A 22,421-nucleotide genomic window follows, 5' to 3' on the forward strand; every position below is an offset into this window, starting at 1 on the left:
GGTGGGCCCGGTTTGTAACATCTTCACGGCCCACCGCCCCATCTCCCTCAGGTGACGCCGTCAGGGGGTCTCCCCCGACGACGCCCCCTCATTCTTCTGCGGATGGGGTCGTTTCTGTCCCAACCCCGCTCCGCTTCCTCCTTCAGGGCGATGACCGTCTCGCAGTAATCGGTCACCGCCCTCCACTGATTCTCGCCGGCGAGTATCTCTTTGACAAGTGCCGCCGGCGAGACATCACCACCAACTTCGCACCGCAGGGCGTGACGGGCCCGCGCAAACGCTGGACAGTGCTCCAGGGTATGTTGCGCGGTGTGCCGCCCCGCCCTGCAGTGATGGCATGCTGCCGTCCCCTCCGCCCGGATCCAGTGCAGGAACTCACCGAAACAACCGTGTCCGGTGAGCACCTGTGTGGTCCTAAACGTGAGCCTTCCGTGGCGGTGGTCCCTCCATTTCATGAGCACTGGAAGGACCGCCCCGGCCACGCGCTGGGCGGTGGCGCCGCTCTCGACGAGCTCGCCAATGACTTCTGGACTGCTGAATGATGTAGAACAGATGTTTGGCACCATCCGTGCATGAGCTGTGCTTCTTGATTCTAAATCAAGTAGGAATGTATACTTTGGTCAGATGTTGCATTAGGATGAGCAGTAGACTTATAGGCCTAGACATTCTGACGTAGAGCCGCATGATGCGATTGGCTACTGCCAACCATCTTGCATGGTTCAAGGGACCGGGGTTACATTCAGGGCCAAGCGCAAACAATGGGTATTTGTGTATCTCAGTATATTATAAATGTTACTATATTCTTCAGAAAAGCTAGAAGCTGCTCTACACTGCACCACCAAAAATCGCTTAAATGTGTGCAATTTTGACTTCTCCGAGAGCACTGTTGCATATGTGATAAGAGTGTCAAACCTTTCCATCACCGAAGTACACTTTTAAATGACCAAAAAAAGTCACCTTCACTTACCTCACGTCTCGAGTTTGCATAGGAAAGACCTGTCGCGCGGGTTGTCTATTCCAGCGGTTTTTCGAATTTTCAATCGAATTCTGGAAGCACAGGAAATTAAAATTTTCGAAATTTCTTTTCTGCATCGTAACCAGCACACTAAAAGGCATTGGATGCGATATGTCGTCAAGTCAGTTTCAGAAATTTTTGAAAAATGAACACCCCAACTGTACACAATCTTCCTGTCCCGGAGGTAGTCGCCGACGATCCAACTCATGTAGGGGGGCGCCTTATGGCGTATCAGCGCCCCCCTTATCGTCCCGTGAGGCAGGGTGTTGAAGGCGTTGACGATGTCTAGACTAACGCCTAACGCCACCCTGCCCCGGGACGTGGCCGAGTCGCATCGACTGGATTGCGTCGATAGTGCTGCGCCCCCTCCTGAAGCCATATTGCGACTCGGCCAAGTCGGGACCCTCCTGGGACAGGTGCTCGAAGAGGCGGGATACCAGAATCCGCCCGAACAACTTCCCCACCTCGTCCAACAGCACGATGGGCCGGTAGGCCGAGGGACTGTCGGCGGGTCGCCCATCCTTCCGGATGAGGACTAGCCGCCCCGTCTTCCACTGTTCTGGGAAGACTCCATCCTTAATGCAGGCGTTGAAGAGGCGTCTCAATCTCGAACCGAGGACGCGTAGAGCCTTCACCCAGGGACGGCCGGGGACGCCATCGGTGCTCGGAGCAGTGTTTCGGGAACCCATCCGTTTAATCGCCCCGGCCAGCTCCTCCTCCGTCACCCCCAGGTCGTCGGACCAATCCACCTCCTCGTGGCCCGGCGGCGGGCGGGTGTGTTCCCTCTCTCGTGGGAACAAAGTGTCGACTACCCGTCCCAAAAACTGGGGTCGGGGCTCTCCGTGACAGGGGGCGCCCAGGGCATAAGCTTGCCCATCACCATTTTGTATGGGCGCCCCCATGGGTCCTTCTGGAGAGAGCCTAGGAGCTCGTCCCATGCCCGGGATTTAGACTCCCTGATGGCTGCCCGTAGGGCAGTCTCCAAAACTCGGTACTGCCCGTACAGATCCTCCTCCCTCGCTGGGACGCGGAATGTCCTTCTTCTGCGGGCCCTTTGCCACTGGCAACGGGCTGCGAGACAATCTCGTCTTAGATCACCAATTTCGCCCGTCCACCAGTAGGCGGCCCGCCTGGGGAGGTTCTTGGCCCGGGGCATGGCGGCGTCGCACACCGCCTTCATGGCTCCCCGGAACCATTCTACCTCCTCCCCAATGTCCGCTACCGGCCCGGCAGGTGTTGGCAGCGAGGCCAGAGCGAGGGCTGCAGCCATCAGCACGTCCTCGTCCATCCTCTTCAGCGCCCATCGTAGCGGTGGTGGTCCACAGGGGCGGCGGGCGGTGGTGGTAATGTCGAGGCGGATGTATAGATGGTCACTAAGTGTGACCGCCTCTTCCACCACCCTCCATCTCTGCACCATACGCGTGGCCAGGGGAGTAGCGAAAGACAGATCGACTATAGACTCCACCTCGGAACGCACGCAGGTGCTAGCGGACCCCACATTGAGCAGGTGGAGTCCTAGCCCCGCCGCCCAATTTACGACCGCCCTGCCTCCCGCGTCTGTCCTCGGGGAGCCCCAAAGTGACGCATGGGCATTAAAGTCCCCGAGGACTAGCACTGGCCGCGGGGAACAACGGGAGACAAAGTCCCCCACCCGGTCCAGGTACTGTTCATATTGCGAGAGAGGCGATCTGGGCGGGGCATAGAGCCCCACCACCGCTATTTCACCCCACAGCACGCCGACGAACCCCCGGCCCCGTTCCAGTGGGGCGGGGTGTGGGGGTACTGCGGTGCCAATAATCGCCACGGAGCCGTCCTCGTCCCCGACCCAAACTGGTCTGTCGCGGAGTCGGTACGGCTCCGCGGCCACCGCCAACCCAGCCTTTCACTCGGCCAGGGTTTGGAACATGTCCTGAGCCTTGGCCGAGTGGTTAAAGTTGGCCTGAAGTATAGGGCCCTTGGGCCGCATACCTAGGCCTTACGAGCCGCCTCCGTGGCATTTTTGCTCGCCGACTTGGCAGGGGGATTTTTCTTGCCCCCCTTCTTCGACTCCGCAGGCTTCGTCCTTGATGCCTGTTCCTTGGGGGCTGTTCCTGCCCCTTCATCGGCACTCTTCTTCTGCCTCTGGGAGGAGGACGGGGCACACCCTTTTGCCCCCAATCGACGCCCCGCGGACCGCCCTAGGTCCGCACAGAGGGGGCACCGCGGGGTGGCGCTACTCTTGCTGGCCACGTGGCCCGACTCTCCGCACGCATAGCAGCGGTCGGACCTATCAGCTTCGCAGGTGCATCGCTGCCTAACATGTCCTCTTTCCAGGCAGCGATAGCACTGCAATGGCCGCGGTGGTAGCGCTTGTATTCTGGCCGAGGACCACCCGACCAGACCCCTCCCAGAGGCGGATAACTTTTTCAGTGCCGCTAGAGGGCATCTCGCCCAGACAGTCCCCACCCTTTGGGGGGAGGTGCAAATCTCCCCCTTTTTAATTTCTTCAGCGAAGCAACCCGCCGCAACGGCCAATGCGGCCGCCACCTCCGCCGGGGTGACCGAGTCGTCGAGACCGGTCACCCTAACCTCGCCTATTTTTATGGGGCGGGCAACCCTCACCTCGGTGCCACTGAACACCTGGCAGAGTCGGTCAGCCAACTTGGCAGCGTTCTCCGTCCTGTCCTCCTCAGGTAACTCGAGGACCAAGCCACCGGTCCGAGCTCTTCTGGGCATCAACGCCGTGATGCCCAGCTCCTCCAACTCGACCCGCTCCCGGGCCATGAGCATGGCTTCGGCGTATGAGAACTTAGCCTCCGCAGCTAGGTTGATGGTGACCGCCGCAGTACGAGGAGGGCGGGGGGCCTTCTGCCTGGCAGGTTGGGACCCTAGCCCCTTAACCGCCGGTGCCGCCCCTCTCTTCTTCCCCTTCTGGGCAACCACGTTGGAGCTCTGCGAGGGAGGAGCCTTGGCCGCTGCCGCCTTCTTCTCTGCAGCTTTAGCGCGGTTTCCGACCACCGTCATCCAGGTCCCATCCGCCGTCCTCCGATGTTCTTTGACAATCCGGGCCATTCTAGCCTCCACAAATGATGCCGGTTGCTCGCGTGTTGAGGAGGGCCCCGGCAACGGCTCCGTGGCAGGCAGGGTCCTATTCCGCACCCGCCGCCCATCTTCCTTCCTCGATGCAGTGGGGATGGTCGCAGCCGTAGCTTCCCCCTTATCATGCTCCGCCCTCTTAGGCGGGGGCTGGACGGGTGCAATAGCGGCTTTGAACTCCGCCCGTAGCCACGACAGGCCATTTTCGAGGAGAGCCGCAAATCCCCTCATCAGGTCGGGCTCGAGGCCACCAAGCTTCCCCTCCTCTTTTCCAGGTGCAGCAGCTGGGATTGGGACTTGCACCACGGGACATTCAGGCGGGCAAGACATTCAGTCGAAAGCTTCGACTGCGTCCTTCCTCCTTTTCCTGCCCGCCTCTTCGCCAGACAACGGCGAGCCGGGCCTCACCGACCTTTTGGATGGGCCGGAGCCTTCAGGCGCCGGCACCTCTGTGGCAGCGACCCTGCACGTAATGTCTGCCAGGCTATTTTGCAGAATGTCGATTTGGGCCTCCTGGGCAGCCACTTGTTCCTCCCGCAGCTTCAGCTGTTCGCGAAGCTCCTTCACCTCTTTATCGGCCCTGGCAGGTGCAGCCCTGATTCCCGCTTCCGTGTGGATGGCCTTAAGGTAGCGGGAGGCCATCCTCAGCTTGCGAACAAATGTCCCTTTCAGCCCCTTGGAGATGCCCGCGACCTTGTCGATGTCGCGACAGAACTCCAAGGACTGCGCAATAAGGTCGCGCGTGGGGACTTGACTTCCTCCGCCAGGTCATCAGGGTCCGGGAGGGACCTGTTACCCCGACTCGGTTCTACAGGTTCCTCGTTAGGATCGAGCATCCTCCTCTCCTCCATCAGGTCAAGTTCCCGGCATTGGACATCCAGGACTCTCTGCTTAGCCGCCGCGAGCCACACGTACTGGCCCGTGGTCCGCGGGCGACCCCTCTTGCTCGTCCGCCGTGCCTCCAGAGATACTGCCGAGGAGAGTGACTCGTCCGAGTCCAAGTCCACCTCACTCTCTCTGGATGCGGGGATATCAGAGGCCGTCGGGGAAATTCCGGCCCCACCTCGAACCGGCTTCGGGGGGGGGGGGGGGCCACTCCACATCCGCCCTAGTTAATCGAACGGATAGGCGGTACGCATCCGTTACCCTGCTAGTGCTGGGCTGCGCCATATCCTCCGCGCCCGTTTCCCGTCTCGCGTTCTGTTGAACAGCCGCAGTCGTCGTATCCATAGTGTACACCCGGGGGGTCGCCAGATACTGATCCACCCATCTGCCACCCCTGGCGCTGACTCCAGGGGCGCCGTCATCACCGCGTACCGCAGCTTGGGGCTAGAGATTTTTTATAGCGGTTGTCATCCTCGCGGGCCGGCCAATGAAGGCAAGCCCCCCGTTCCAGCGAAACGTGACCACTGGGTTATGGTGTAATTGCTTGGGCACTCCGGGTTCGCTACCCGCACCCGACCGCCACGCAGCCTGGCCCCTGGAGAACTGAACGACGCTGCAGCCACCTTTTCGCCTCTGCGACCCAGGCCTTACCGGCAAGGGACGCCCTGCCAGGATCCGTAGATCCCACCGGCATCGCCCCGGGTCATCTGCGAGGCTACTTCGACAGCAGCAAACGCCCCCCTTTCAGTCGCCGTGTACGACAGGCAGGGGTTACCGTGTCTGTATTCTATCCCCCAGTCACAGGGGAGGTTTTGATGGGTTTTCCTTCCCTTGGTGTTTGATCCGCGGGAGCTATTTTATTTCACTCCTACCCTCCATGCACTCCGAAAAGTGCATTGCGAGCATTCCCCTATCCGCCACCTTGGGACGCGCCACGTCGGGGTATCACCTCCCCGCCCAGCCAGTACACTTGGCCAGGTCCGTGGGTCCCCCTGGAACGTTTTTTTTTTTTTATTTTGGTGCAGTTGGAAGAGAAAATGCGTTTGCGCACGCGCGGGTAGATTCCCCTTTTCGTCTATTCGGCTAGAGGGGACCCGGTCAGTGTGGGACTCATGTCCGCCCTGAAGGGGCAGCCTGGCGCCCGTGAGGTGAGGGCAAACCCAAAGAGGCAACGCCAGAAGGGGGCAACCTGGCAACCCAACCCTTAAGGGTAGAGTTTAGCCCAAAAGTAGGCCACAGCCCTGAAGGGGCGACCTATACGGGCAGCCCAGAGTGGGCACTCCCAAGGCTGGACATACTTCCCACTAAAACCTCTCCCCTAACGTGGGCCGCCGGCACCTTTTCACTCGTTAGAATTCATAAAGAAATACCAGCGTATAGCCACAACGCCGTTTCGGCACTTCAACGCATTTGACGTTATTGCAGCCGCCCGCAAAACGTCATGCGCTAGGCACATGGGGCATCCGCGGATCCACGCCATTGCACCTCCGATCCAGCGGTAGGACATTTTCAACCTGTACGGTAAGGCACAGGATTTTTCTTCGGCCACGACCAGGAAACGAGGTAAGCCCATTCCGGGTGGTCGCGCCATGTGTTCACCTGCCAGGGCAGGAGCTTGCTCTTCGACGCGGCCAGGAACCGGGACATCGTATCTCCACGGCTGACCGTGTCCATCTTCGTCCACCATGGTTGGTTGATAATGATGATGTGGCTTATCCTAGATGTCATCACGCCCACCTGACCTTCCACGAGGACAGGCCATTTTTCTTCAGCAACGATCGGCACCGGGGGGACATCCTCCAGGATCGGCACTGGGGGGACATCTTCCCGGCGTGACCGCGCCACCTCTTCGCCTGCCTAGCACTATTGCCAGGACAGGGGTTCCTCTTCGGCCATGACCAGGAACCGGAGCTCCTGCTCAACGGGTGATCGCGCCATATGTTCACCTGTTTTAACAGGGCTTGCTCTTCAACACGGCCAGGAACTGGGACATCGTATCTCCACAGTTGGCCGTGTCCATCTTCGTCCAGCATGGTTGGTTGATAATGATGATGTGGCTTATCCTTGCAGTCATCACGCCCACCTGACCTTCTACGAGGACAGGCCATTTTTCTTCGGCCACGACCAGGAGCCGGAGCTCCTGCTCAACGGGTGGTCGCGCCATGAGTTCACCTGTTTTAACAGGGCTTGCTCTTCAGCACAGCCAGGGCCCGGGGCGAGTCCTTTCCCCGGTTGACTGTGCCACATCTTGGTAGGCTGCAATCCTCGATGACCTGTCCCATACATACTTTACACACACACACACACGCTCATGACAAGCATAGCGCTTCGAGTAGCGCTTCTAATGCCCCAAATAGGCAACGATAAATAATGAATAAATAATGAGTAGAGAATAAATGAATAAATAAATGAATAAATGAATGAGTGAATGAATAAATAAATAATGAATAATGAATAGGAATTAATAAGCACATGAAGCCCATGAATAGAAACGAGGAGCCCATACATTCAATAACAGCTGTCATAATAAGCATACTAAACATACTAAACATACTGAAACTGGTTAAATCAAATCACAAATACAACGGGAAATAAATATATATATGCATCTAATGCATCTAATGCAATAGAGCAGTTAATGAATATTTAACAGTAAAAGAAACAGTAAGCAATATGAGAACGTGAGAAACTGTGAAGTAAACATAAGTAGTATTGCACGCAAGCAGGCAAGCGAGCATATGTGAACTGGACCTAAGCAAATGACCAACAAAACCTCCAAAACCTAAAACGTCAAACATACATACATACAGCCGAGCAGCCAAATAGCAGAAGAGGAATATTTAACATTCAACACTAGCGCACAATATAATCACATAAAATTAAACTCAAGATAAACCATAAATTTGAGATGAAATAAACCAAGGATGTGAACCGTAAAGTAAAATAACGTCGCCAGACGGGATAGCAAATAGCAAGCCAGCCATGAGAGAAGAGAAGCAAACATAACATAACATAGAATGCTACTAATTATTATCAGAGGTAAAGGTAAATAAGGTACAGTATAAAATATAGAATATAGGGTATAACCAGAAAGTAAGCTGGGAAGAAAATAAATAGGTGAGCGTAATGTAATACTAATAATTAAAACCATTCATTGAAACTATTAAGTTACTTAAATTTACTTGCAGGAACATTTACGCGACCACAACCTCAACGTGGTTGGCAAGCGAACATGATGGAGTACAATCAATGATCAAATGAAGGCAATAAAAAACAATTAGAAATTATTGCGAGCAAATCATCAATAAAGATAAGTAGCAACATATACCTCATAATGAGAATAATAGGAAGAGACAGAACTGTTAACATCAGAAATTAACCATAGTATTAAATGTAAAATGTAACATAATCCTAGTCTATTTGCAGGAGGCCCTAACGCCAGCCAATGGAAGTGGAGGTAGAGTGTAATTAACGGATAACAGCAGAAGAGAATACCCATCTGATATAATATGGGGAGCACATGAGACCTAAATCGGCATAAACCTAAGGCAGATCAAATAATTCAAATAGTTATAAATTGAGTAGATTAGATTGTTACTGGATTATAATACCGCTCCGATAAGTATGGTATTAATATTAATACTGATACAGGTAAGTCGATGCAATACAGCGCGTGGTGAAAACTAATCAATAATAAACAATCAATAATAAACCCCACAAACAACCATATTACTACTAAATCATAATATAAAGGTACAAGAAAACTAAACTACACTACAATAGATCAAATTTTCTATGAACATATACATATATATAATATGTAACGAAAACACTCCAAATATAGTCAATTTAATAAGTATACCGATGTAGATAATTAATTAAACTCCACATACCATAGTCAGTTTAAATGATGCAGTTCCATTAAACCCCCTTTAATACCAATTAATAGAAAAGGCATATAGGTGCTAAACCAAGCCAGACACTCCTATAAGAAAGTCATATGAGATCCACGGTCAAGAAATTCAAAGAATTTAAGGAACCATAACGCATATATGTATGTATAGAAAACCATAAAGACATTGTATCATGCAGGACGGAATACCGCAGCGTATGCCTCCCTGAGCACCAGCCGTATTAACCAATACTGAACCAACACTTTCCAAAGCAGAATCAAAATCAGAATCAGAATTGTAATTAAGAAAGGGTAATTAATGTACAAAAGATTGCATAAAGTACCGTAAGTATTCCAAATACACAGGTTCACAACTGTCACAGCTGCACTAGAATTGAATTAAACATAGTATGCAAAACATTATCCTGAGTGGGGGTACGAAGAGCTACAAAAGAGCAGTGAATAATATTATAGGAACATGGAACGTAAAACGTAACACTCAATTGAAGAAGAAGTCACTGAAACATGTCAAGTGACGAAGAATAGAAATAAGAAAAGAATAAGGATAGTGAATAGTTAACGGCGAACAATAAACCAATAAACCAATGTCGTTACACGTCATTCATATCTAAATTGCTAAAGGATATATGATACATCTTATAGTCTACAATTAATTGACAATGCCTGGGAGCACAACCACCCCCCGAAAGCTTAGAAACAATGCATGATACTACAAGAGGAACTAAGGAGTTAAGAACTAAGAAACAAGAAACCAGAATCAGAATCAAACCCACCCTTAAAATATGCAAAGGGATTATAAACGCAATATACGCATATGATATAAACTCATTAATCCATCCAATCCAGATAGACTCTTCTAAATTCCATAATACAAGACCCATTAAACTAAGTCAAATAAATATAACCGCAAATATAATCGCATGTATAATCATCACAGATATAACCACAGCTATAATCACAGCAGGTAAAATAAAGCAGACACATATTAATAATCTGTATCAAGTAATTTAATTCAATGCAATTCGATATGCCATATGCCATTGTTAATTACTCTGTACATTTACTTACTCAATTATAATAATAGAATGGAATAGAAAGTTAGGAAGGTATATAATAATAATGCAATACAATACAATTTAATACAGAATACTGGTTAAGTATAGCCTAACATAGCTAACTAATATAGCTGAATAACTGGACACAATCCAAGGTCTAAAATAATAATATTATAATGTAACATATAATATATTCAATGCCTAAAATGGTCACAGATTGAACGCAGGCTGAACGCAATTGAGCGTAGATTGAACGTAGCTTGGATGTAATAACATTAATAACATAAATAAAATAATACAATATGATCATGGTATAATACAATACATTAACAATACTATAATACAATATTATAACATAATACAATATAACATAATATAACAAAACATAATACAGCATAAAATATATAATATGTAATAGTAAGTATTATAAATGCACCGAATGCATAAAATGCACAAAACGGAGCTAATGATACCACATTAACAAATACACTGCAATTACACTACAATACAATACCTGCGAGCGTAGCACATTAGTACGCGCACTGTCACAGCAATCACATCCGCACGAATAAATACAGAATTTAAATTAGAAAATTCAAAATTCAATAATTTCAATAAATTCAATTCAATTAATTAATTAATTCAGTTCAAATGACACTTATCACTTAACACTTCGTATCACATCACATCATAGATGACCGATGACCATGCCAACGTCAACTAAGATAGGAAACCGGGCGAAGTAAAATAAGGAGCGCGACCATAAACCATAAAGAACATAGATATCTAGTGTTCGAATTCCCTCGTCCATACCATAATGATTATCGACCATCAAATTAACCACCAAATCATCAAATTATTCAACTAATTATACAGAATATATAAACGTTCAAAAGCGAAAAGCGGAAATAAAATCGAAAATGCTTCAACAAATTTCAATAAATCACCGCGATGAAAACCAGAAGTAAGGTACCTACGTAAGATAACGATAGCAAAACGCATCGTAATAAGTAAAGCATGCAATACTGCCCGAAGATAAGCCGTAAAGCTATCCCTATTCGGTAACCAACCGCAGCACCAGAGATATTACCAACCGCAAATATTCCATCCACCACATAATACTCGGCCGCTCGCTCCGTAACGGTTCCGTAACGGTTATCCACAGACCAATTATCTGCCGCGTAGCAATTACCTACCGCGCGCCAGTTACCCGGTACACACAGTTATCGACTGCAAAACCATCCATCGTGCAGCCGTGCAATCCTAGGAATCCATACTTACCATCAAACTCGTCATCAAAGATAAGTCTGATATACAGTACTTTCACCAAGGTATAAAGCACACGAACATCAAATCAAGCTTCCAGACAGATCAAGCTGGAGGATAAATCAGTTAGTAAAATCAATACTACGGTTATTTATTATATATAAATATGAATCATACGTTTGTAATAGGATGGAATGAAATAAATATAAATTACATATAAATTACAAATTATAAACAATAAGGAAAAATAAAATGAAATCAAATGAATCAACCCGAATAAGATCCACAGATTGCGCAGATTGCAGGACACACTGTATTACTCCATATCGCGCCACAGAAAACAGATTATACACAACAACAGAACAACCGAACAACAGAATCAACGGAATCAGGAATCGCCACAGAACGAAGGGCCGAATAAATAAATAGAATAAAGCATTTACTTAGACAAAATCAACCAGTAAAGTCAATCAACGTCAACAACGCATGCGGTCAGGAAAGTCCCGTGAGTCCAATAAAAACAACTGTCGGTCAAATAATATTAGTTAGTAAAATAAAATAATAAATCAATGAAACTAGAATAAATCATGGTAACAGGCAACTAGCAGAAATGAAATATGAAGCAGAAATGAATCAATAAATCAAGAAAAATCGAATCAGATCAATGTATAGCTTTAATCAATCAACATCAAAATGAAGGAATGAATGAATAATAAATGAATGAATGCACGTAAACTAAATGCAGGTAAAACAGCTAAGGATATTCACAAATTGAGAACTACAGAAAGTGTGTAACGCGCAACATACGTAACCAACATAACCGACATACATAGCCGACATAATGTAATGTAATGTAATGAAATGTAATATAACGTAAAATAATAAATACAGCAAATGAGTTATATTCCAACTAAATATAACCGTAGGCCTTATTGGCTCAATCCCCCCTACTTTATAAATTATAGATTATACGGTTATAAGTCATAGTGTTCGAAAATGCGTTGATTTCAACCGTCGCCACACGAACCGCGGCAGCACTCTTCAGCGCGACCGGTAGCCACCTTGGATGCCGGTCAGGCTGACCAATCACCGAGCTTGACATCACCGGGAAGAAGCCAATGGCTCTTGCTACGAAGAAGCCGGTGGTTGGGCCAATACGGTTTTGTATCGTTACGGTAAACACGTGCAGTACTGATTCCAAAAACTTCTAGTGCAAGTAGCTACGCGCGCAAATCCGGCCGTAAATAAAGAGGTTTGTATGCACTCTCGTACAGGGACTTTCCAACAACCAGGTAACTGGGCAGCATGCATCGATTCAGAGACAAGAAGAGAGATCCATATTGTTGCCTTGCAAGCCAACACAATCGGCCAGCGTCGTCGCTCCAAACGACAATAAACAGCCGTTCAAAACGAACGTCTTAACGATTAGGTAAGGAAGAAGAAACACTGTGGCCCCTTTCTTTGAGGTAACTCTGCACTATTCTAAGCTGTATACACTATTCCGAGCTGTGAATGCCACTTCCAGCGCAGCTGTGCAGAAGAAGAACAAGAACAAGAAGAAATATCTCGGAATATGTGCGTGACGCCCCTTTCCTTGAGGTAAATCTGCAAATATCTCGGAACCGGTGCGAGCTATGGCAAAATGTTAACAAACCTTTTTTGCAGGAAATGAAATTTCATACTATTTATGTCCTATCACATTTTTTGATCAGATGCGTAGTTTTCGAGATATATCGAGATATTTAAAAGTTCCGAAGTCGTACCAACATTATAAGCAAGAAGAAACACTGTCGCCCCATTCTTTGACGTAACACTGCACTATTCTAAGCTGTATTCACTATTCCCAGCTGTAAGTGCCACTTCCAGCGCAGCTGTGCAGAAGAAGAACAAGAAGATTTTTATGTAACATTTTGCCATAGTTCGCACCGGTTCGTAGATATTTACAGATTTACCTCAAGGAAAGGGGCGTCACGCACATATTCCGAGATATTTCTTCTTGTTCTTGTTCTTCTTCTGCACAGCTGCGCTGGAAGTGGCATTTACAGCTCGGAATAGTGAATACAGCTTAGAATAGTTCAGAGTTACCTCAAACAAAGGGGCCACAGTGTTGGCGACGACAGCCGCAAATCGGCGCCGCGCATCGCGGGCCCCCGCCGCGGCGGCATCCCCACTCCCGTGCGATTAGACTATAAGTAGGAGCGATCGATGCGATGATCGATGAGTTGTCTCGGGGCTTCGGCCCCGAGGGGACCTCCTAGGAGGTCCGGACCGGAGCACCAGAGCTGTCGACGCCATGGGTTTCCTGGCGAAGAGATCTCTGGCCAACGGACCGTAGCATTGCACTACTCTACGACCTGGCAGCTCCTGTAGCTCCCGTGGTTGACCCGGGGTGACCAAGCTAGTGCGCGTTCATAATCTCTGCTGGTGCTTCCGCGGGGATTCTCGAACGCTAGCCTACACGGCACCGTACTCTGCCTTTGGCAGCCGATTCCGTCCAGCTTCGCGGCGCTACCCAGGCTGGCCACGATTGGTCGCCGTCTCGTTCGCTGCTCATTTCTACCTCAGCGTACGAGAAGACGAGCCGCGTGAGGCAAACGGGCAACAACTCCACCGCACCGCGAAACACCGCAGCGCGATTGAATAAAATACCGTCGGCCCAATCGGGTCTTTCCTCTTCCTGACTTCCTCGGCACTCGATAGTGCCTCGGCGCCTTCGCTAGATTGTTCGCGTTCGCGCTACGCTTGCGCCCGCGCTCCTCGTACACCAGCGTGCGTCCGTACTCATTTAGCTTGTAAGGCGGTAGCGACCGCAGTAGTTTGTAAGAGCGTTAGGCATAAGTTCCGCGTAATTTCTGTGACGGATCGGGTTCCGACCGTAGTACGTATGACCTGTACTCTAGTCTTAAGTAATATAGCTCCACGCGTCTAATCACCAGACGATATTTTGATTGTAGTATCCGAGGCCGGAGACCACCGCCCGGCTTCCAGCGCGGCGAGGCTAGGACCGCCGCCCTGTATCCACGTAGTCCACCAGTAGCTTCAGTATTCTTTGAATAAATTTATATTTTTCTAACATATCACCGCCTCATTATTTACCGACCTGTTCCCTTGCGAACCCTGGCACGGGGAAACCGACCGCGGTGCGCAACGCCGTGCGCACCGTACCGTACGACCCCGTTACATGGCGCCCGAACAGTGCGGAATCAGGACGGTGGAGCCACTAGAATTAAGACTTAGTATATAAGGAACGAGCAAACGGATATCAGAACAGAATTTACCGAGCAATCGAAATGAACACACAGCGAAGCAATGAGAATCCAGAACGAGAACACCAGCCGAAAACGAATCCAGCTAGAAAACCGAGCTGAAAAAGACCAGACCAGAGGGATATACCACGGACGGCCTACCTTCCCGAATTTGCCGACTAATTCGACAAGGCAACTGCAAACAGTCAATCCAGCCAGATCCAGTGGCTGTTAACAGTTGGCCGAATCGATTCCGCGGAAGCAAACCGACATGGCAGGCGTCGCCTGGGTGTATCGCCTAAAGAAGGACCAGGTAGTCAGCGAGCTACGCAGACTACAGCAGCCAACCCTGGGAACATGGGTCCACCTCCGGACGCGTCTGGCAGACTACGTCCGAGAACACCCGGACGAGTTTCCAGACAAACCGAACGATGAGCCGGGATATAAGGAAGAACTCGACCGTACCCGAGACTATGAAGAATTCCACGCGGAGATGGCCCGTGAGTGGCTCCGAATACACACCTCGGAAGCCGTCAAACCGCGGCCACATCAACACCGAACCGCGGGGAAAACACGAACGCCGAGATGACGGCGTCTCCAGCAGGGCCATCCCCTCCACCAGAACCAGCCGCCAGACACCACGAAGACCGGTCAAAAACGATGGAGATAATGAGAAAATGGAACTGCCAGTTTGACGGACGAGACCCGTACCCGTTCCTGGAGCAGTTGGAAGAACTACAAGCTGCGTACGGCCTTACCGACCACCAGATGCGTACCGGCTTCACCCAATTGTTACGAGGGCAAGCCCAAATATGGTACAGGAATACAGCGAACAAAGTTTGTTCGTGGCCGGAACTCCAGGAATAGCTACGAAAATACTCCGTACCAGCCGGAGAAAAGAGGCGATTGGACCAGCAAATCGCCGCCCGCAAACAAGGTCCAGATGAACCGATAAGGACCTACATTAACGAAATAACGACGTTAATGCGCCGCAGAGGAGAGTACACCGAGGAGGAACTCCTCGATGCCATCGTCTTTAATCTAAAGCCAGAATTGCAGCTCTACATCAACCGATTTGAGCTCAAGGGTATCAGTTACCTGATAACCCGAGCAAAAAATGTGGCTGAGCTCATCGCCACACAATGAGCCAGCACACCAAAGGCCGAAGAGAGACGCGCTCCAAGATCAAGCGAACCAGCCGCGAGACCTTCCAACCAACCCCGCGGCAGCAAAATTGCGGCCAATTATAGTCGAGAAACGCACTGCTGGCGTTGTGGGCAATCAGGGCACGCCCGATTCAAGTGCCCGAACTCGGCTGTCCGATTCTGCTCCTACTGCGGCAAAGTAGGCGAAATGACGCGAACCTGCCTATGTCCGAGGCAGGGAAACGCCAGAGGGGCCGGAAAACCCCGGCCCCAGTAAACCGGCTGACCAGCCCAGAAGAACCCGACCCGCGTGATAACGTCACACGCCGTTAGAAGAAAAAGAAGAAGAAACCGGAAGGAAAGAAGAGCCAGCCAGAAGAGGACCAGAACACCATCCACTACAAGATCACCGAGGATCAACGGCCGACGGCCGTTGCAAACGACTGGATAATTATCACCGTCCGAGTAGGCAAAAGTAACGTAGAAGCTTTACTCGACACAGGGGCCGCCGCGTCGTACATTAGCGACGAAACGGCCGAGGCTTGCAAACAGGCCGGATGGGAGAAAGAAGACCACCAGTTATCCTCCTCCTTAGCCAATGGTCAGGAGATGAAAATCTATGCCAGCTATAGGGGGCAGGTACTTTACAATGGCATGCATAGAAAACATGAATTTTACGTTATGCCAAATTTAGCCTATCCTATGCTAATCGGCATGGACCTATTACGCAAGATGGGCCTGCAAGTGTGGCTAGGAGAACAACGCGTGGACAGGACAGACCACCAGAACCAGCCGACAAGTCTACCTGTCCAGTGCACGGTAAAAGCGCCAATTGACCTAGCACAGCTCAATCCAGCCGACCACGAGCAGCTAGACCAATTCCTGGGGCGCGAAAAAAGAGCGTTCGAGGGGCTCACCCCGTTAATGGATCACGAGATCCGGCTCGAGGAAACAACACCGATAAAGCAGCGGTACCGACCACGCAACCCGGCCATGCAGAAACTGATCGACGAGGAAATCGGCGGGATGACAAGCTTCGTTATCGGTCAGATAAGAGTTGTGGTTGCAGTCTTCACAGCTGCAACCCTGGTGAGACCATCCTTTCCGGGGTGAACGTCGATCACTCTTGCGAGTGGCCATTTGCTAGGTGGAAGATGCTCGTTCATGAGCAGCACCAACGAGCCTGTCTTGATATCGTTCGATGGATGGTGCCACTTCGAGATTGACTGAAGTCTCTGTAGGTAGTGTCGAGACCATTGAGACCAGAAATGCTGAACCCTTTGCTGAATCAGCTGCCATTTTGACAGCCGACCTGGTGAAACTTCGAGCAGTGATGGTTCTGGTATCGTGTTGAGTGCTGAGCCGATGAGAAAATGTCCTGGGGTGAGCGCAGAGATGTCGTCGGGATCGTCACTGAGCGGCTCCAATGGTCGTGAGTTGAGCACCGCTTCGATCTGTGTGAGGAGAGTGGAAAACTCTTCAAATGTTAGTAAGAGCTCACCAATGGTTCTCCTGAGATGGTACTTGATCGATTTCACCACAGCTTCCCATTTTCCTCCCATGTGAGGAGCAGCTGGTGGGTTGAACATCCATTGAGTGCTGTCAGCTGACAGAATCGATGCGATCTGTCGGTGCTCCTGTGAACTTGACGTGAACAGGCGTTTGAGCTCTGCCTGTGCTCCAATAAAATTTGTACCACAGTCAGAATACAATTTGTGAGCGATCTCCCGTCTCGATGAAAATCTTCTGTAGGCTGCCAGAAATCCTTCTGTTGAGTAATCACTGACAACCTCGAGGTGAACTGCCGATGAGGAGAAACATACGAACACGCAGATCCATCCTTTGATCGTTTTCGAGCCTCTTCCCTTTGAATTTTTCATTGTGATCGGTCCTGCATAATCGACCCCGGTGTGAGCGAATGGTCGTGATGGTGTGACTCGAGAGAGAGGTAGTTGACCCATCATCTGACGAGCACGAATCCCCCTCTGACGAGCACACACGACGCATCTCAAGAAGTGAGATTTGACAGGAGCTCTGCCACCGATGATCCAGTACCGTTGTCGAATATATGCGAGCGTGAGCTGCGTTCCTCCGTGAAATGTTCGCTTGTGAGCATCTTCAATGATGATCTTCGACAGGTGAGCGTCCCGTGGAAGGATCGCTGGATGTTTTTCATCCCTGCTGAGCGCTGTGTTTGTGAGTCTTCCTGTGAATCGATGAAGGCGGTGAGGCGACTGAAGGGGTGAGTTGCAGGCAGGGTTGAGTTGCAGGCAGGGTTGAGCCTGAGTTGAGGGTCTTCATTTCGCTGGTGAAATACAAGTGTTGAGTTGCGTGAATCCAGAAGAGCTGCGCCTTCTCCATGTCGCAGGATGGTATGATGATCACAGGAGGAGTTTCGAGCTTTCTCTTAAGCCGTGAGCCAAACCTGAAACAAAGTGCAGTCAGTCTATACAGCTTAATAAAAGATGAATATTTATAAATGAGATCCCAATGATAACTTAGCTTTTGAGCTGAGGCAAACAGTGAGACATTGGGTCTCACTTCGAGCTCGCTGGTTAAAGTTGAGAATTCCTTTTGCTCCGGCCAATGATCTTGATTTCGAGCCATCCATGGAGGACCTTTCCACCAAAGCTCGAATCGTTGGAGTTGATCTGTCGAAATGCCTCGTGAAGCACAGTGGGCTGGATTAGACGTACCTGGAACATGCCCCCAATGCGCATTTGGAGTGAGTTCTTGGATCTGAATGACTCTGTTCCGAACATAATCCTTCCAACGTGATGCTTGCGATTTGATCCATATGAGCGAAACTTGAGAATCCGTCCACAGGTGCGTTGCATTGATCTTTACCTTGAGCGTTGATTGAACATATTTTGTGAGTTTTGCCAACAGGAGTGCTGCAGACAACTCCAATCTTGGTATTGTGAGCCTCTTCAGTGGTGCAACCTTTGTCTTAGAACAGACAAGTGACGTCGTTGAGTTGTTGGACGGAGAGCTAACAGTGATATAAATCACTGCTGCCATGGCAAGTTGAGAAGCATCAGAGAATCCATGAATTTCTACAGATGAATTGTTCCATGTGTTGAACCATCTTGGGATCGATCGCTTCGCCAAGCTGTTGAGATCTTCTCTGATGGTGAACCATCGTGAAACAATTTGAGACGGTAATGGGTCGTCCCAATTGATCTTGTGTAGCCAGAGCTCTTGTAATAGCATTTTCGCTCGTATTATTACTGGTGAGACGAAACCTAATGGATCAAATATCCGAGCCACTTCGGACAATACGAGGCGTTTTGAGCACTTACTTGGTTGATTAGTCGAGGTTGATGAAAAGCAGAATACGTCAGTCTGAGACATCCATTGAATTCCGAGTAATTTGGTAGCACAGTCGTCAAATGATATGGGAGCTGACGATTGTGTGGATGACGAAACAGCCCTCAGTAATTCGGGGTGAGTCGCATGCCATTTTGCGAGTGGGAATCCGCCCGGGTTGCACAATACAATCAGCTGTTGAGCGACCTCCACAAGTTCCGAGATTGAGTCTGCTCCTCCAAAGATATCGTCCACATATCTGCCATGCGTGAGCGAAGGCGTTGCCAGAGAGAATCGATGACCCTCATCGTGAACAAGTTGCATGAGTGCTCGTGTCGCCAGGAAGGGAGCCGCCTTTGTGCCATACGTGACAGTTGTGAGCTGGTAAGGGATGACATTGCGGTCTTCATCGATCCAAAGAATTCGCTGGAGATCCCAATCATCCTTGTGAACTGCTACCTGGCGATACATTTTTGTGATATCTGTGGCAAAAATGTGGTGATAATGGCGAAGCCAAAATAGAACATCTGTAACATTCAAGAGCAAATTAGCACCAGTATGCATTAAATCGTTGACTGATTTGCCTGATGTCGTAGCTTTTGATCCGTTGAATACAACCCTGAGCTTCGTTGTTGAACTGTCGAGACGTAGAACTCCATGGTGAGGCAAATAATATCGTTGAAGATGTGCAGAGGTCTGAGGTGTTGAACCGTCAGAAGAGACCCTCTACCCTCCTGATGCCGAAGCATCATTTCCCCATCAGGCCCAACGTTCTCAGCCTCTCGTGATGAAATTCGTTTATGATCTGGAGCCTTTACCATGTGTCCTAATTCTTCGTATTCTTTCATGAACTCGACGTAGAGCTGGTTATATGTTGAATCCTTGGAGAGTCGTCGCAAAGTGCTTTGTAGACATCTTTGAGCAATCTTGTGTGAATTGCCTAAGAGCGATGCTGGTGCCTTGAGTGGAATGCGAACGATGTACCTTCCTGTGTTATCACGAGAGTCGCACAGAAATGTGATTCGCATTCTTCTTCCTCCGGAGTGAGCATGCTTGGAATGTCCATCGGTGACTCCTCTTGAACCCAGAATTTGGTGAGCAGCTCTTGCAGGTTGCGCTGGTCGTCTTGAACAACTGCAAAGTGTGAATAATTAGTATTTGAGTGTGATTCGTTAACTGGGCCAATGACGAGCCATCCAAAAATGGAAAGTTGAGCAATTGGTGTTGTTGGTGAGCCTGTGATGATGTTTGGCTTGATGATCCTTCCGTAGAAATCTGCTCCAATGATTACATCGACTGGTCGTGGAGTCAAGAAAGCATTGTCCGCCAACCTCAATTTTCTTATGTGAGGCCAGTCCGGAGTTCTCATTGAGAACGATGGCAGGATTGTCGATACGGCTGCGAACACGTGAGCCTGCATCGAGATGGCTTGTTCTGAGTGTGTTGACTGCAGAGTGATATCCACCACACCGCGAGTTTCAGTTGATTTTATTCCACCAACACCAATTATTGTGATGGATAATCGGTGTCTCCGAAGGTTGAGCTGGTTGGTTAATTCTTCGGAGATGAAAGAGAGTTCTGATCCGGAGTCGATAAGCAGACGAACGTTGTGGAGTGTTGAGTCGGTCTTGAGGAGAGCCTGAGCCGTTGCGAGGAGCGTTAGATGAGCGGGTTTGTTGACGACTGTACCTGCATCTTATTCAGTGGTTTGAGCCGATGATGATGTTGTCTTCGATGAACTGGCCGTGGACTGGTGAGTCGAGCGTCTCTGCTGTGCGGACACAGGTGGAGGCGGCACTGGCGGGGCGCCATGCAGCATGGTGTGGTGACGTGCTGAGCATTCCTTGCATTTTTGAGTCGACCTGCACGCCCTCACGCTGTGTCGGCCCAGGCAGTTGAAGCAGAGCCTGTTGAGGTTGACACAGATGGCTCGATCCTTCAGGGCCATCCTTCGAAAGTGCTCGCACGAGACAATGTAGTGTCGCTCGCCACAACAGTCACACTGTTCGAACGGCGATGGTCTTTCGAAGGGGTACGTAATTTCTTGTTGAGCAGTCGCAGCTGTTACTGCTCGGGCCCCTTGAGCGGTTGATCTTGATGATCCTGGCAGCGGATGAGTCATCGTTCTTGAGGTGGACGGTTGAGCGGCAGGTTTAGGTTGAACTGGCTTGGCTGGAGCTGGCTTTGTTAGGATCCGCTGCCAAACTCTCCAGAGTTCACACCCGTGAGGTCACGAACTCCACGAGCCGATCAAAGCTAGGGTACTCCGTGGAGGATCCCAGTGATGGCTCCCACCTCTCTTTGGTTGAGCAGTCGAGCTTGCGGCACATTTGGTGCACCAGCATGCACTCGCCGAGTGAGCTGGGCTCGATTATGTTGAGCACTCCTTGCTTAGTTTCGAGGGCGGTGGAGACGAGCTGACTCAGTGACTTTGGATCGTTGTGGTACACTGTCAGAGAGGCGAGCTGGTCGAGATGGGCCTTTACCAATTGCCGCTTATTCTCGTAGCGCCCTTTGAGCTGGGCGATCGCAGCGTGCAGAGATGGGCCGGTGAGCGGGAGATTTGATACGCTTCGGAGCGGATCTCCTTCCAGGCATCCTTTCAGGTAATAAAACCGCTCCACATCGTCAAGGTGAGCCTTCTTGAGCACAATTGAACTGAAGAGCTCGAAAAATGATGGCCATTGTATATAATCGCCGGCGAATTTCGGCAGTGAGATGTCCGGAAGGCGAGATTGCTGATTCGACGGTTGAGTGGTCCTTGCTTCGGCTGGTTGATCTGGTCGTTGTGTCGCCAATCTCGTCCTTTCTTGAGCGATGAGCGACCTCACATCTGAGCTGGCACGCTGCATTTGGCGGAAGTAGTTCTCTTCGAAATACGGATGATCGAGCTGCGTCGCAGGCCACACAATTTCGAAGTGGGCGTGCTCTTTGTGGAACGCCTTTTGAGCTTCGTCGATTTGCTGCTTGAGATCGTCGAGCTCGTCCTTGGCAAACTGCCCCTTCCGCTCTTGAGCTTGCTTGAGCAGGCGTTGAGCCGTGTCGATCCGCTCCAGCTGCGTCCTCACCTTGATCTGTAGCTCGCTGGCCAACATGGAGACGGACGTGTTTGCCCTTGTGGCGTGGGCGTGAGGTGATGGCGTTCGACGCGCGCTCTCTTGAACTCCCAGCACTGGTGAGGTGCGGGCTGACGCCGTCTTTGTTGGCACCTCCAAGGACTCCTGTGAGCTGTCTTGCATCTCGCTCCATTTTTCTGTCGATTTTTGTGAGTGAGCCATCTTGATGTGTGTTGAGCTGATCTATGTTGGATGAACTGGTCTTGTGATTCGGCTCCCTTCAGTTAGTTGAGTTGATGCTCTGAGCGCCACCTGTTGTGGCGAGAGTGTTAGTGAAATTTGAATTGCCAAGGAGAGCAAGATGGCTGACCACCGAAACCGTTACGCACACGAGACACACAATTGAAACGCACAATGATCGAACCAAATTTGCAACAAACCCAGTCCTGCAAGGGCG

The 22,421-nt window shown here is 50.0% G+C and overlaps 3 protein-coding genes across 3 annotated transcripts; all 3 read right to left on the bottom strand.

Moving 5' to 3' along the window:
* Nucleotides 1–16,645: 16,645 nt before the first annotated feature.
* Nucleotides 16,646–17,560, bottom strand: LOC114881638. The gene has a single exon (XM_029198473.2). It carries the CDS (start codon nucleotides 17,558–17,560, stop codon nucleotides 16,646–16,648), a length of 915 nt encoding a protein of 304 aa, XP_029054306.2.
* A 211-nt stretch (nucleotides 17,561–17,771) lies between these two features.
* On the bottom strand, nucleotides 17,772–19,379 carry LOC123989156. Its single transcript, XM_046289832.1, has one exon. It carries the CDS (start codon nucleotides 19,377–19,379, stop codon nucleotides 17,772–17,774), a length of 1,608 nt encoding a protein of 535 aa, XP_046145788.1.
* Nucleotides 19,380–21,124: 1,745 nt separating this feature from the next.
* LOC123989157 lies at nucleotides 21,125–22,186 on the bottom strand. The gene has a single exon (XM_046289833.1). The coding sequence runs from the start codon at nucleotides 22,184–22,186 to the stop codon at nucleotides 21,125–21,127; it is 1,062 nt and encodes a 353-aa protein (XP_046145789.1).
* Nucleotides 22,187–22,421: the final 235 nt, after the last annotated feature.

The sequence above is a fragment of the Osmia bicornis genome, unplaced genomic scaffold, assembly GCF_907164935.1.
Source record: "Osmia bicornis bicornis unplaced genomic scaffold, iOsmBic2.1, whole genome shotgun sequence".
Taxonomy (NCBI): domain Eukaryota; kingdom Metazoa; phylum Arthropoda; class Insecta; order Hymenoptera; family Megachilidae; genus Osmia; species Osmia bicornis.